The 16999-nt window shown below is 36.8% G+C and overlaps 1 protein-coding gene across 3 annotated transcripts in view; it reads left to right on the top strand.

Moving 5' to 3' along the window:
• The window catches only part of FNBP1 (formin binding protein 1), a 181638-nt gene that overhangs the window by 118523 nt on the left and 46116 nt on the right, over positions 1-16999 (top strand). For all 3 annotated transcript variants that reach the window (XM_006834871.1, XM_006834870.1, XM_006834869.1), the window contains exons 5-6: positions 1419-1481; positions 1934-2038. In XM_006834871.1, the coding sequence (XP_006834934.1) occupies positions 1419-1481; positions 1934-2038 (168 nt within the window). The remainder of the gene's footprint in view (positions 1-1418; positions 1482-1933; positions 2039-16999) is intronic.

The raw sequence follows: 16999 nt of genomic DNA, 5'->3' as shown, positions 1-16999 counted from the left end.
GGAATTCTCATACTTCTCAGTGTTGTCCATAGCTTGTCATGATCCACACAATCGAAAGCCTTCATATAGTCAATAAAGCATAGGTAGTCAATGTCTAAGTTGCCCATCCCTGTCACCCCTGTGTACAGAGGGAATGGGAATGATCCTTAGTGTGAAGATTCCTTCCCTCTCAGTTGGTATTTTGAGCTACTACATCTGTAAGTATTGGTCAAGTTACATCAAATTGTAGGAACTTATACTTGTATCCTTTATCAAAATTTTTTTATCTTCCTCTAGTCAAATTCTGATCATCCAACCATCGAAGCTTGGTCAAATGGGTACTATCTGCAAGTTTGGGCTTTCTTGTGCATCTCCCCTCACTTCATATCAGCTGGATGCTTCACTCTCAACTCTAGCCCTCCATGGCTATGTCCTTGTCCATTGGCCCAGGAGTCCCCAGGTCTCACCATACTTCAGACCAATCAGCCCTTCCTCTTCTCTCTCTCATCTCCAGGTCTACAGCTATGGAACATGGTCAAACTCAGCCCATGTCTTCATTGCTGCTTTTTCCCCACTTCCACTCACCAGTAGACCAATGTGGTCACCAGCAAGCTTACATGCCAACTCATGTATTCCCTTTGAGTTTCCGTCTTGGAAGGGGTTTGTCCTGAAAGGACTCGATTGCTTGCTTTGATGCCTTTCCGGCAAACAACTTGCTTGTTCTTGTAGTAGCCAACAGACTACTGTTTTTATTTTTTATTTTTCTTGATGGTTTTTCTTTCAAGAAATATCTTCTGGTCCTTTAGCTACTCCAGGTTGGTCTGTTTGTCCTTTCAAGTGGGAATGTCCTACCTCAGAAGGTTTTGGATGGAGATCAGGATTCCATCCAAGGTCTTACACGCTACAAAGGGTCTGCAAGAAACCTCTTTCACAGGGCACATTCTAGAACCCCTTTTAGGTATTCCAGTCAGTTATAGGATAAAGACGGTTTGCAAGCTTTCTATAATCATGTTTCCTGATATTCCTTTCTGTCCCCCTCAAGTGTCTATTTTACAATAGTAGCCAAGGGAAACCAAGATTCATAAGACAGTCAAGCATTTTAACATTATTTTCCCTCTTTTACCCATTCAGACTATGCCTCGATCCCTTGTACCACAGAGCCCTGTTGTTCCAAGTTTGAGCATACATCACTATTTACCACTGTCCCATGCAAACCTGCCTAAGTGTTCTCCTGTCTACCTTGAGATACAGAATCCAATATTACTATATCAAATCTTACCAGAAACCCTGTGATTACACTTGTTAACTCTTGCATTTCTTTCGAGTGTACTTAGTAGATATTCCATATTTAAATGTTTAAGTGAGTGGAAATTGGTTTCTCGTGCATTAATATGAGAAAGAGGGAGTACTTAGTCACAGGTGTGTTTTTCTCTCTCCAGCATTTTCATGATGGGCGTAAGGCGCAGCAGCACATAGAGACTTGCTGGAAGCAACTTGAATCAGTAAGTGAAAAGCAGACACTTTCAGAAACATCTTAATAGAGTTTTCTAATCTGAATTTCGTTCAAACTTGAATCTATCTGTAAAGAACAACAAAAGCAAAACACTGAAAAAATAAGTATCAGTAGATTTTTTTTTCCTGATTTGAATTTAATTTTGTTTCAAAAAACCATTATCTAAAATGTTTATGATCTAAAACATCTCAAATAGAGCATTTTTCCTAAAATTTAGATCCCAAATAGAGTATTTTCCCTAAAAGTCAAATGGAAAGAACAAAGGTTGTTTAGACTACTTAGAGGAAATTAAATGCAGACTTTTAAAATAAAATATCTGCCTAAAATTATGACATATAGCAAATCAGTTCAGAGAATTATGCTCCTTTTGGAATGCAATTTAATCTTCTTATCGTTTTTCTAGCTAATTACTTTCTTTGTCACCATTTTTCTGGCTTTTAGAGTAAAAGACGATTTGAGCGGGATTGCAAAGAAGCTGACCGAGCACAGCAGTACTTTGAGAAAATGGATGCTGACATAAATGTTACAAAAGCTGATGTTGAAAAGGTAAGATAAAAGTGAAAATCTTTCTTTCATTTCCCTTTTTAATGGTTGTAACAGGTCCCCAAGTTCTCCTTTCTGATGTGCCCACAAAAAGGGGTAGTCAACTTGTGATCCTTTGCATTTTGTGTCAACAGTCATGGGGCCAAAAGTTACAGTCTTCTAGGGAAGACTCATGGGGAATCATTAGATTTTTGTTTAGTCACTAGGGTGATAACATGGAGTTTGAGACCATGTACATACCCTATGATGGAGTCTTTTTTTTTTTTTCCCTATGATGGAGTCTTGATGTGGTGTTGTGGATTAATACGCTGGACTGCAAAGCCAGGTTGAACCACAAAGTCGGCACTTCAAGCTCACCAGCCGCTCTTCGGAAACCCTATACAGGATCACTATGGATTGAAACAGACTCCATAGCACTTAACAACAACACATCCTATGAGGATGGTTCCCAGAGGTTGTAGCTCTTTCTAATGACTCATCAAAGAGAAAGTTCACTTTTTAAAGTTTACTTTTTAAAGAGCAATTGTTTCTTTCCATCTGGAAGAGCTTGGCTTCTTTTAATGTTTCCCTTAAAAAGATAAGGTCTCACACTTCTTGCTTTACTTCTAAAGGATTCATTCAGGTAGATAACAGCCAGGTCGTAATTGAAGGCTTACACTTAAAAGTCCTCTTTAAATCTTTACGCAAAATGGACTTGTACTGCCAATTATGAACATTATAAAGCTTTTACTGTAGTTTCTTGTGTCTAAATACATGGTTTTTTTTTCCTTAGAAACTGAATTTTCATTTTATAAAAATCAACAGTGTAAACAAAATTAAGCCGTTAAAGAATCGTATTCACTTGATATTGCCCAGGGCTATTTTGGTCTTCCCAATCTCATGCTTCACTTGGGAAAAACCCTGTGTTTTCATAGATTTCTTTCACTTTTGCCAGATTTGTTGGAGATGCGTTCAGTTGAGACCTAGTATGAATTCGTTATTTACCTAGTTCTGCCAGATCCTTTGTTTTTAAGACTAGATATGTACCAGGGGGTTTCAAAAAATTCGTGAAGAATTACACTAACTTTTTATTCCATTTTTCCACAAACTTTTTAAAGCCCCTTTGTGTTAGTGTGCCTTCCTTTAAAATGATCTGATATGCTAAAATATATGTTCTTAATATCTAAATTGGTTTTGAATAGGGATGTTTACCAAAATGTATAAGGTTTTATTAATTCATTGATTGTGTTACCATAATTTACCATAAAATTGTCATAAATAACCAACTCCTACTATAGTTTTTATTTAATTAAAAATTTTAAAACTCAGTATATGTGCCCAAAAGATATATGTAGCACAAATGAATGCATTTTTAATCAAATACTTTATTGTCCTCAATGTAGAATCAGAATGCTTTTTAAAAACTTACTTTTATAGCCTTTCTTATTTTAAAAACTCATTGTAGCAATATCAGAAAATGCAAACAATTCCCCCAACCCCCAGAAAAACTCACAGACTTATCCAATTATTTTAATTCCTTCATTCACATTTTAACTTTCAAAACCTTCCCCCCCCCGCCCCCAAAAAAGGCATGTATACCATACATAGGTATGGAGCTGTAGGGTAAGACACTGGACCACAAGATCTATTTTGAACCACAGGTCAGCGGTTCAAACTCACCAGCTGCTCCTTGGAAACCCTAGACAGGGTTGCTATGTGTTGGAACCAACTCGATGGCGTTTAACAATACCATGTATATACAGTGTAAAGAATAATAACAAAAGGAATACCCACTTAACCAATCATATCTTCAGTACAATTATATAATAATCGCACTGGACTGCAAGGTCATTTGAACCATAAGGTCAGTGGTTCAAGCTCACCAGCTGCTCCTCAGAAACCCTATACAGGGTCATATGAGTCAAAATCGACTTTATGGCATTTAACAACACAGCAGTATATTAATAGAGCCAGGTAACTTGCTAACACTCTTTGTGTTTAAATAGTTGGGATTTTCTGAAGAGAGTCATATATCAATCAACAGTGAGTTTGGTTTTTTGGGTTTTGTGGTAACTTTCTCTTTTCCTTTTGGTTCATTGAGTTTGTTAAATCCAAACTTTGCAGTTTTCTCTTTGCCTCTCCCTGTTCTTCCCCTCATTTCCTCTGGAACTCTGACTGTAAGGTGTAAGTTAGAACTCTTTACTCTTGGTGTTTCATGCTCATTAATATTTATTTTCCATCCCTTTGCCTTTTTCTGCTGTGTTCTTTGTAGGTCTTTTAGATCATACTTCCATTTCTCTAATTCTGTGTCTAATTTATGGCTTAACCTATCCACTGAGTTCTAATTTTCATTGTTGCATTTTAGTTTCTAGAAGTTCTCTTCAAATCTGCTAGTCATATTTTACTTTTCAACATGCTGAAAGTACTGATTCATATTATCTATTTACTTAATTTCAGAATCTGTAGTCTTTGTGGGACTGATTCCTCAGTATGTTATTTTCTGACTTCTTAATGGTAACTTGTTTCCTGGAAAATGTTTTGATACAAACGTTTCTACTATAATAATATAAATGCTTTGCTAAAAAACCTTATGTTCTGCAAAAATGCTACTAAAACTAAAAAACAGGGCTTTGGGGAAAGACAAGCAGGGTAGATAATCAAAACCCATAAAACATTGCAAACAGAACATCAACAAAAGAACAGTAATGTTTAACTTCCACTAGCAGCCACACTGAGCATCACAGCCAGTTTTTGTCCTTCCTCCTTAGAGATGTAGTTCTTTGAGAGTGTTCAATTCTATTAGAGACTGTTTTTATCAACATTAAAAATCTAAAAAAAAAGGAACTCTAATCCAAGGTGTTTTTGCTGTTAAGTGTCATCGAGTCAGTTCTGACTCATAGTGACCATGTTATAGGGGTTCCGAGGAGCTGCTAATGGGTTTGAACTGCCAACCTTGTGGTTTACAGCCTAGTGCTGATCCTACAACACAACATCAGGAGTCCAATCCAGGCTGTAGCTTTCTGCTTTGATCCATTGATGCATTGTTTTAAGTCAGGAGGATGTTCTTTCCTACCTTTTGTATTTTGTACTCCAGCTTTACCAGATAATCCAACATAATGTGTGAGTTCTGACCCCAAGAGTGCTTGAGGATAAGTGTATGGCTTAAATTTTTCTAGGATGACTTTGTTTTCCTCCCTTAGATTAGATTCAATGTAGAGAAATTGTCAGAAGGGCAAGTAATTGACTAAATAGGCCAATCTAAGGGGTTTTTTTCCATAAATTTTATTTATTTTGCTGTTGTTGAACATATGAGGAGGTATCAAAAAGTCCATGGAAAAGTGGAATTAAAGGATAATGTAACCTTTCCATATACTTTTGAAGCCTCCTCATCTATACAGCAAAACATACACAAATTCAACAGTTTCCACATGTACAATTTGTTGTCATTGATTTAAGTTTTAAAGATGATCCTAGGACAATAGTTTCAAGCATTCATCCACCATCTATGGCTCCAGAAAGTCTAGGTTCCATAAGAATTAGAAATTCTGTTCTGCATTTTCTCCCTTTTGATCAGGAGTAGTCTATGGAATCTTTGATCAAAATGTTCAAAAACAGTATTCAGGAACCATCCAGTTCCGGTTTCATGGAAAAGGAGACAGTTTTTCATGGAAGAAATTAGCCACACATTCCATTTCCTTCTTCTATTCCTGACTTTTCCTCTTTCTCTCTTGCTCCAAGTGAATAGAGAACAATTGCTGTGCTTTGAATATCAAATTGTAAGCTTTTCAGACTCCAGGCATCACACAGTGAACTAGAAGATAAAACAGAAGCCTTAAACATATTGTTAGGCCAACTTACCTGGATGTCCCATGAAACCATGACCCTAAACTCAGCCAAATTCCTTGAGGTGTTTGGCTGTACATAAGCAGCCTCAGCAGCTACAGCTACTCCCTTAAACCCCCTCTATCACGTAATTTTTTTGACAATTCAACTTTTTATAGGTGAACAGAGTGCAGCTCTGTAGGATAATCACTAGACTGAGAACCGCAAAGTCTGTGGTCCAGGCCCACCAGCCCCTCCATGGGAGAAAGATGAGGCTTTCTGCTCCTGCCTCAGAAACCATATACAGGTTCACTATGAGTAGGAACTGACTCAACAGCATTTAACAACAACAATAATTTATTGACAGCAATTAGAATCATGGAATATGCAGCCTTACCTTTAATCAACGTGATTTTTACATCACCGTCACCTCCTCCCCCCTGAAATTCTGCTCTCTGCCCCTGATGATAGTCACTAATAAACTTTGGTCTTGTTAAATGCCATAGAGTCGGCTCCTATTCATAACAACCCTGTATAAGGTTTCCAAGGAGGGACTGGTGAGCTGGAACCGTCGACCTTGTGGCTCAAACAAACCTTGCAGTCCAGTGCCTTAACCAGCAGCACCACACCACAGAACTTTTCTTGTCTTTTTATTTAAGTGAGGTCCTACAATATTTGTCCTTTTGTGACTAATTTTGCTCAGTATAATGTCTTCAAATGCTATCCATACTGTATCAAGACTTCATTTCTCCTGCTGGCTGAGTAGTATTCCAGTACTTGTATGTTCTACATTTTGTTTATGGATTCATCTCTTGTTGGGTATTTAGGGCATTTCCACCTTTTGACGACTGTGAATAGTACTACAGTTTACATTGGTAAACAAGTCTCTATGAATCTCTGTTTTTAAGTGTTTTGGGTATACACCTAGGAGTGGAATTACTGGGTCATTTAGTGTTTCCCTTTTTAGTTTTTTGAGGAAAATGTCACACTGTTTTCCACAATGACAGTATAACTTTATATTTCTACCAGCAGTGGATAAGGGTTCCAGTTTCCCTGCATCCTAAGCACCGTTTGTTATTTTCTGGGTGTTTTGTTGTTATGTCTTTTTAGCCACCCTAGCAGGAGTGTAAAGTAGACTGTTGGAATCTTGATTGGGTTGCCTTGAATCTATAGATTGCTTTGGGTAATGTTGACATATTAATATTAAGTCTTCCAGTCCATGAACATGGAACACCTTTTTATTTAAGTTTTCTTTAATTTCTCAGCAGTGTTTTACAGTTTTCATTTTACAAGTCCTTCAAATCCCTGATTAGATTTATCCTTAGGTATATCTCTTAGATGCTATTGTAAATGGAATTGTTTCCCTAATTTCCCTTTTAGATTTCTCATTCCTGTTGTATAGAAATCCAACTGATTTTTGTTTGTTGACCTTGTACCCTACAACTTGGCCAAATTCCTCAATTATTTCTAGAAAATTTCTTACTGGCTTTTTGGGATTTTTCTATGTATAAGATCATATCATCCATGACTGTTGTTGTTGTTGTTGAAGTGCCGTTGAGTTGGTTCCAACCCTGTATGTTGTTGTTAATTGCTGTTGAGTCGGTTCCGACCCATAGCGACCCTGAACAGGGTTTCCGAGGCTGTAAATCTTTACGGGAGCAGAAAGCCCCATCTTTCTCCCACAGAGCAGCTGGTAGTTTCGAACTGCTGACCTTGCGGTTCACAGCCCGATTCGTAACCACTACGCTACCAGAGTTCCTTTATAGGGTCTCTGAACAGTAGCTAGTGGGTTTGAACTGCTGACCTTGTGGATAGAAGTCTAGTGTTTATCCTACAGTGCCACTGTGAATAGAGATAATTTTATTTCTTCTCTTCCAATCTGGATACTTTTAATTTCCTTTTATTGGTTTTATGGCTCTGGCTAGGGCTTCTAATACAATATTGAATATTGAATAGAAATGGTGAGAGCGGGCACCCTTGTCTTGTTCCCAGTTTCACTTGGAAAGTTCTCAGTCTTTCTCCGTTTATCATAACATTGGCTTTTCATATACTCCCTGAATCATAATGAGGAATTTCTTTTCTATTCCAATCTTATTTAAGGTTTTCATCAAGAAACGACATTGGACTTTATCAAATGCTTTTTCTTTCCATAGAGGTGATGGTGTGGTTCTTTTCCTTTTTTTTATTGATGTGGTATATGACATTGATTGATTTTCTAATATTTAGCCATCTCTACATTCCTGAATCCCATTTGGTCATGGGGTATAATTCTTTTAATATACTGTTGGAATCTTTCTGCTAATATTTTGCTGAGAATTTTTCCATCTATACTCATAGATATTGGCCTATAGTTTTCTTTTTGTGTTGTGTCATTGTCTGGTTTGGGTATCAGGTTATGTTAGCTCCATAGAATGAATTACAGAGTATTCCTTCCTTCCCTATTTTTCAGAAGGAAAGTCCTGGAGTAGCATTGTAGGATGAACACTGGACTGCTAACCACAAGGTCAGCAGTTCAAACCTATCAGCTGCTCCTCAGAAACCCCTGTGCAGGGTCGCTATGAATGAGTCTGAATGGACTGGACAGCACTTAAAAATGACAACAAGGAGCTATATTGGTATCAATTCTTCTATATATATTTTGTAGCATTCCCCAGTGATCCTTCTAGTCCAGGACTTTTTTTGTTTGGAAGTTTTTGATCATTAATTCGATCTCTTCACTTGTTATGAGTAGATCTAGATCTTTTGATGCATGCTGCCTAGTTAAATTGCTATCCTAAACTATTTAAGTAGTTACAGGAGATGTAGTGATTTTTCTTATGCTGAAATCATCATTTTATTATTTTTATGAAAGTGCTCCTTACCTCCTCCCCAAGGATATGGTAAATTACCCAATTTTGGCTTCATAAACATTGACGCTAACAGAGCAATGTCTAAACATTGAAATTCTTAAGTTATTTTACTTTTAAGTGTAACTTGAAACACTGTATAATTTCCCCAAATAAACAGTAATTTGGCTTTCCATTTTATTATCTGTGAAGCCTAATTTGTATCAAGCTCTGTATGATGCTATTTAATATTGTAGTATGTCTTTTCTTATTTTTAATATATGAGTTCCTGTTTCGACTTCTGATAGTCTTTGACTCTAATATAAACACCCTTTCCTCAGTTTCCTTTTTCTACCACTGTATTGTAATCTGTAGTTGGAATGATTTGCAGTTATAGAGCTGTAACTGGTCCTATTATAAGTATCATTTGTTGTTGTTGTGAAGTGCTGTTGAGTCAGTTCTCACTGCGAGGGATGCTGTTACTCACTAACTGCTAGAGACACCGTTGCTCCAAGGAGCAACGGGTGAATTTGAAGTGTGAAACATTATTCATTTTCTAAACTATTTAAGAGCTGGGCATTAACCTGACTTTCTTTTCTTTTCATTTTAAAAAGTTAAATATCTTACATATGGATTGAAACATTCTTCTTATATACTGAGTTCAAATTGCATCAGCTGCCAGGGTGTGGCCAAATGTTTAGTAATTCACTTATAGGAGGGCCTGTGGTCCCTGTCACAGCATCACCAGTATCTCACAGAAAATCTTTACCTACCCCAGTAAACCTTCTTGATATGGGGGTAATCTTTTATTTTAAAATAGTCATTACTGTTATTGAAATAGTCATTATTTTTATTTTTAAAATAGTCATTAGAAAAGACCTAGACTGCCAGAATATGAGAGTTTCTAAGTGGCATGTTTTTAAGGATTACATTTACGACTATAGAGAACCAGGCATCTATCTCTGCTGCTCTATTTTCTGGAAGCCTAACACCAACAGAGTTGGCACAATGCCACGAAACCATCAGTAACTAAACTATTTTGTTTGTTTCTTGTAAGTTTGGAGTATAATGTATATTTATTTGGAAAAGTGGACAAAAGATTATACTTTTAGTAAATTCACCATTTTAAGCTTCATGTAGTTTGGATATTATTTCTGAAGAATCAAAATGATAAGTAGCCATTAATCTATTTTATAGAACTGTTTCTAGCACATTAATTTACTTGGAGTTGTAAAGCTTGTTGTTGTTGTTGCTAAGTGCCGTTGAGTCATTTCCAACTCACAGCCACCCTCCTGAGGCTGGACATCTTGGCAAGAGCAGAAAGCCTCATTCTTTTTCTTATGGAGCAGCTGGTGGGCTTGAACTTCTGACTTTGTGGTTTGAAGTCCAGTGTGTATCCTAATTTTATATTTTTGCTGTGGGTTAATGTGCCAGATTGCAAAGCCGTCTGAACTGCAAGGTCAACAGTTCAAGCTCACCAGCTGCTCCTTGGAAACCCTATACAGGGTCGCTATGGGTCGGAACTGACTCGATGGCACTTCACAACAACAACAACATTCTCATATAGTCCCCCAAATTTGTTATCTCCCCTTTTTAAAATTAAGTGAATTCTAAGGAGCTCTGGTAGCGTAGTGGTTACGAATCGGGCTGTGAACCTCAAGGTCAGCAGTTCAAAACTACCAGCTGTTCCGTGGGAGAAAGATGAGGCTTTCTGCTCCCGTAAAGATTTACAGCCTCGGAAACCCTGTACAGAGTCGCTGTGAGTTGGAACCGACTCTGTGTCACATAACAACAACAACAATGAGAACATGGCCTCATAGTTTTTTTCTCATTTTTTTTTTGTTAACTTATTGGAGCCATTTCCTAAGTTGTGAGGTTTTCACATTTATTCAATCCTTCCCTTACTCACTATGTCCACACCTCAGAGATATTGTGGGCTCAGTTCCAGATCCCACAATATCTTGCCACAATAAAGCAAATATAATGATAAAACAAATCACATGAATTTTTTTTTCCTCAGTGCTCATAATTGATCGCAATCTATTAAGTGTGCTGGTATGCTGGTGTGCTGCTATAGGGGTAAGCGCTGGACTGCAAGGTTGGTTTGAACCGCAAGATGGGTGGTTCAAACTCACCAACTGTTTCCTTAGAAACCCCATACAGGGTTGCTATGAGTCAGAATCAATTCTACAGCCCCTAACAACAAAGACAGCATTATGAAAAAGTTTGAAAGGTTGTGAGAATTACAAAAATGTGGTGCAGACACAAAGTGAGCATACACTATACACTGTTGGGAAAAGGGTTCCAGTAGACTTGCCTTGATGCAAGGTTGCCACAAACCTTTAATTTATACTAGCTCCCCTCCCCCCACAATGAAGCCAAGTATACCTGTACTCATTAGTACCTACTGTCAAGGTATGTGGGTAGCACAGATACCAAAATCGAATCACCCAATCCATGACTTTAAGGAACTTGCTTTTTGTCTTTTCCCTAATACCTGGTTAAATTATGGATTTTCACATTTGTTCCCTAGATTCTTGAATGACATTTTGGTAACAAAGACTTCAAAAGCAGATTTTATATACCACTCTGCTTTAGGATAATAACATACTAGACAAACTTGGATAAAAAGCAATACCTAAACTTTGTGTTCTGATCGTGTTGGTTAGCGTGGTGTTGGAATGAAAAAGGAAAAGGTTATCAAAATGAATGGAATGTGAACTAATATTTCTGAACAGAGAGAACAGTGTTTTCTAAATACATGCATTAAACTGAGTTCATCCATGTCAGGCAATGAATAATTCCCTTTCTCTAACTCACCCTTGCCTTGTGACTGTTGGCTGTTACATAATTTCTAAATGCAAAATAGGATATTGTTTAACAGAAACTGCAGTTAGTGGTTACAAATAGCTTCAGAAATTGTCAGTAAGTTCAAGTTAGCTTTATAAATGCCATTATCAATTTCCTCCATTTCATATAGGCATAGTTTCATGTAACTTACTTGATTCTTTTACTGCTAGAGACCCAATCTTATGGGCAGTTTTTTGCCAGAAAACAGTTAAGTTGGCTTCATTCAAATTCACTGCAATTCTAAGTGATGACAAGCTGGTGAATGTTGTATTCTTGCTGCAGTATGATAAGTTTCCTTATTTCTGACTTAATTATGAGTTTTATTATATAACCTGATTTTGAGGGAATGTTTAAAACATTTATTTGAAATTCTGACCATGAACACTTAGAACGATGATTTTAAAGAGAAAAAATAGATCTGTAGTAAATAATCTATGGCATTTTCAAGCAAAAATGAATGATTTTAGTTTGGATAGTTATCTGTTTGATAATTATCTCAAGAAAACAAATAAGATTTAGTAGTTCAGGAAGCTTTTCTCAGTTGGAATCATTGTGGCTGGCTCCATAAAGTATAGACAGGATTGCTTCTTTTCTAACTGAAGCCCGCTCAGTAGCAGTGTTAAATTTTTTTACCATTTGGGGAAGCAGTCTCTGCAAGATGACTACTTTAGTTATTGTACGTATAAGGAATTGTACCATGAAGTTTTTTGTTTGCCCTTGCTGTAACTACTAGGCTGACATCTTTATTGAACATGTTAATATCTTTAGTGCTCCTTGCAAATTTCTGTTTCACATAAAATGTCTGACTAGTTAGTTGGAAGGATTGTTCACTGTAACAATTTAGAAAACAATTAAAAAAAAAAAAAAGGAAGTGGTTAGTTTGAATGCAGGAAATAAATTTTGCAACTACAGCCCTTTTTTTTTTTCAATTTAAAGCAAGAGAAAAGTATCTAGCATGAAATAGTAAAAATAGAAAATGGGTATTGGTATAGCTTTTTAAAAAGAGGATCGATGTTCAAATCAAAGACTCTATCAAAGACATTTCTGTTCTTGTTTGTAGCTATCTGTAAGCAGTGGGATCTGGGAGGTTTGTATCTTATTTACTTTGCCTTTCAGTCTGTTTATATTCAATGAACATCTTGTGGGTAGATGGCTTCTACTCTTCATCTTTGTCCTGAGCAATAATGGATATGTTTTCTTTCTTTAATGCTTTACAGAGGAAATGAAATATAGTGGAAATTTTTTCCAGTGATTAGATGTATAGTAAATGTGTTTATATTTGGAAACAGGATATAACATTGACTTGACGTGTTATAAATGGATATGACTACAATGAAATGATTGGGTGGGGAAAGATTTGTCACCCAGCCTTAGTGGTACCATTCAAAATAAATGTGTGATAGGAATGTCAAAACATAGAAATTATTGATCATGGTTAAATGCTTCATATAAAAATACTCCTAAAATTGCATTCGTCTTCAAGTTTTAGCTCATTTGCTAGTAGTTGCTACTTTCTCTGTATTGTTACCTCTTAATTCTCACTAGTTTTTGTTTGAAGCAATTAGTTTTTATATTAAAAATGGAGTTTGATTTAATAAACATCTAAAAAAAAATAGGAAAAATGCCAAAATCTGAGTAATATTTTATATTAGAAATGTTGGGGGTACTAACAAAATAAATTAACATTAAGGCCAAATACTTTGTCAGAGTCTTTTCAATGAAACATTTGAAATATGCATCGTTTTATTTACAATAAAATGTTGACAGAGTGTTTTCTTAGTTTTGTTATAGCACTCATAAAAGCATGATCATTCACAAACCTAAAAGTTAATGTGCAAAATAGCAATAGAGCAGAGAAGAATGACCAGTTATCCTCATCTTAGACCTGAAGATAAAAATCAGTTTCCTAAGATATAAGTAAGTTTGAACCACAAGAATGGTGGTTCAAGCTCACCGGCTGCTCCTCGGAAACCCTATGCAGAGTCGCTATGGGTCAGGACTGATTCAATGGCACTTACTAACAACAACAAGAAGATATATTTTATTTATTTATTTGCATGTATGGCTTAGTACTTAATATATGCCCTGTATTGTTTTAAGGGCTTTCATATGGTAACTCTTTTAGTAAATATTTTAATTTCACTCATAGTGAATGCTTTAGCTTGGCTCAGAGCTCATTCTTAATCTTGATATCAGATAGAACTGGGCTCACATCTTATTTTTGCTATTTACTCATTATACAGTATGAGACAGTTTACTTCATCTCTGAGCCTATTTATGAATCTGTAAAATAAGGATAATATGACATATATCAAGGGCTAGTTATGAAGATTCAGGGATACTTGCTGTATTAAAATGTTGGGCTATTTTTTGATTGAGTTAATTAGTTGACACTATTATTGTTGTTGCTAAGTGCCATTGAGTCAGTTCTGACCCATAGCGACCCTGTATAGGGTTTCCAAGGAGCATCTGGTGAGCTTGAACCACCGACCTTGAGGTTCAAATGGTTTTGCAGTCTGGCGCGTTAACCCACGGCACCACACCAGGACTCTGACACTATTATTACTGCCAGCTCTATTTTGTCTCCTAGAATCCTGGTCTGGCACTGTAGGATAATTACTGCACTGCTAACCACAAGGTTGGTGATTCAAACCCACCAGCTGCTTCTCACAATCCTGTATAGTATATAGGGTCACTATGAGTTGGAACCGACTAGATGGCAATTAACAACAACCTATATTGTCTCCACCACTAGTCTGTCCGTGTGTCATACTGTGGTGGCTTATATATTACTGTTATGCTGGATGCTATACCACGGGTATTTCAAATACCAGCAGGATCATCCATGGTGGAGATTTCAGACTAAGGCAGACCAACTGTGAAGACAGCTCAGGATTGGGCATTGTTTCGTTCTGTTGTGCATAGGGTCACTATGAGCTAGAATCAACTCAACAACACCTAACAGCAACACATATTTTGTCTGCTTGTGTCCTTCTCCTTGTATTACTTCTGGAGATCCTTCTTCTCGGTTCTTTCTACGTAATTTTAATCAATCCAGTATTCTTAGAACATTCTAAGCATTTAGTCTTAGAATATGTAGTCAAGAATATTTATTGAACAAAATCCATTCATATAGCACCAATATTAGATCTTTCATGAGGGTCATATTAGCAAATGATGAGACAGACAAAGGAGGCCTGAGTTAATAGTAGCATGCCAATTATTTGCTTACTGAACTACGAACCACAAAGTTGGCAGTTTGAGCCCACCAATCACTCTGCGAGAGAAAGATGAGGCTTTCTGCTCCCACAAAAGATTTAAAGCCTGAGAAACCCATACAGGTTCACTGAGTCAAAACTGACTCTAAGGCATTTAATTAACAACAACAGCAATCTTTATTTATAATGCCTTATTATTATTTTGTGATTTGCGGGAGTCCTGGTGTGGCACTGTGGGATAAAGCACTAGACTGCAAAGTTGGTTTGAACCACCACGTCAATGTTTCAAACTCACCAGCTGCTCCTTGGAAACCTTCTACAGGGGAGTCTGAAGGACTCTATGGCACTTAATAACAATAACAACAACACTAGTTTTCAATGTCTTCTAATCTCATTCAAATTGCTTGCTTTTTTTTTTTTTAATTAAATGTTTTTATTTTGCATTGAGTGAAAGTTTACAGGGCACATCATCAGCTTCACATTCAACCATTCATATAGCTTGTTTCATTACATTGATTATTATCCCCACCATATATCATCAGTTTACAGTGTTTCTCTCTATCCTCTTTAGCTTTTTTTTTTTTTTTTTTTTGGATGAGGGGGGACTTGGCTTTTTGGAATTTACAGTCTCGGCTTTTAGGGAAGGTTTTTACATTTGTCTGTGGATATCCAGGGCTCATGTATGAGATTACTAACAAGCATTACTGAATAATCAGATGAGGGACAGTTTGCTATGTCTACTAGGTGGCTAGAGTCTGATCCTCAGAGCGAATGGTTTGGACGGTCAACAACTCAAATTGCTTTTTAATTGAAGTTCCTATGGTAATGATTTCTCTATTTGCCTCTTTCTCCAGAGACATATGGTGGTGGTGGCGGTTCCGACTCATAGTGACCCTGTGCAGGGCAAGGCTGTAAATCTTTACGGAAGCAGAAAGCTTCGTCTTTCTCCCACAGGACAGCTGGTAGTTTCAAACTGCTGTCCATGAGGTTCGCAGCCTGATTCGTAACCACTAGGAAACTCTATTCAGGGTTGCTATGAGTTGAAACTGATGTAACAACAACTAACCTTTCTGTCTACTTATGTAAAATCCCTGAGTGTTAACATTCTTGAATGAAATTATTTGTTAAAGGGAGAAAGGAATGGGAAAGGGTTAATCAATTTCAAACCTACTATAACTGAAAATTCAAGTCTTTTGCCAATAATCATGCATTAGAACCCCCAGAAGGACAGGGCCAAATATTGGCATCTAAGATTTGTACTTTACCAAGATAATTTGAGCACATACCTAATTTGTTTCCACAGTCTACCTTGGAAGTGTGCCAATGGTAGAATGAACAGTATGAGTTTTGGCTTCTCTTTTTGCAGAAATTGTCACTCACCTTGATTAAACAGATATTTCAAATTCTGCTTTTTGAATAAGGAAACCAGGGTATAGGGAAACAGAAGGCCTTTTCTTAAAACTGTTTAGCAAGTGAATGGCCCATGTGGAATTGGGGTTCTGTTCTCATTTGCTATCTTTCTGTATTCTCTCCTTCTATTTCAGTAACCATGCTCCATATTAACTAAGTATACCGGGTTAGAAAGTTGTGAGTGTTGGGGTTGGGGGAGGGAGGGGGGGCATCAGGAAATTGCTGGAATATTTCAAGCATATTTCTTTGGTTAACTTAGTTTGAAGTTTTTCTCTGTTTTGTGTTTTAGTCAGCCCTTATAATTTATCAAAGACAGACTCATTGTTTTGGCAAGTGCCTGCCTTGAAAGTCTCCAACAAAAACTCACAGCACTCTGTCTGAATAGGAATTTTTAAACGCATTCTTAGTCTTGAACTTGAAAATGTATTCTAGATGCAACAGTTTGCTGGGAAATTTAAACAATGCCATTTATCATACAACAACATTGCTCTGGACAAAGAGCTTTTTCATTTCTTTCTTTTGTTAATATTCCTCCTACTCCATTAACTTTTTAGGGCTTCTTCCCTCTACCCCGTCCCCTCCCCTAGTCTCAAATGCAAGCCATGCCTCTTAAATCTTTTACTGTTTCTGGAATTCAGCATTATAATTCATTTCTTCTGCTAATCTTTTTGATAAAATAAAATATTCTTAGTCACTCTTTTTAGAAGTGATTAGTAGTGTTTTATTTAATAATGGGATTCTGTTGTAAATACTGTCTTGGAAACTTTTTTTTTTAATTTTAAATTATATATATATATGAGCTCTGGTAGCGTAGTGGTTACGAATCGGGCTGCGAACCTTAAGGTCAGCGGTTTGAAACT

The sequence above is a fragment of the Chrysochloris asiatica genome, unplaced genomic scaffold (assembly GCF_000296735.1).
Source record: "Chrysochloris asiatica unplaced genomic scaffold, ChrAsi1.0 scaffold00014, whole genome shotgun sequence".
Lineage (NCBI taxonomy): Eukaryota > Metazoa > Chordata > Mammalia > Afrosoricida > Chrysochloridae > Chrysochloris > Chrysochloris asiatica.
Note: the sequence above shows the minus strand (reverse complement) of the source record. Positions and strands in the feature narration are given on the sequence as shown.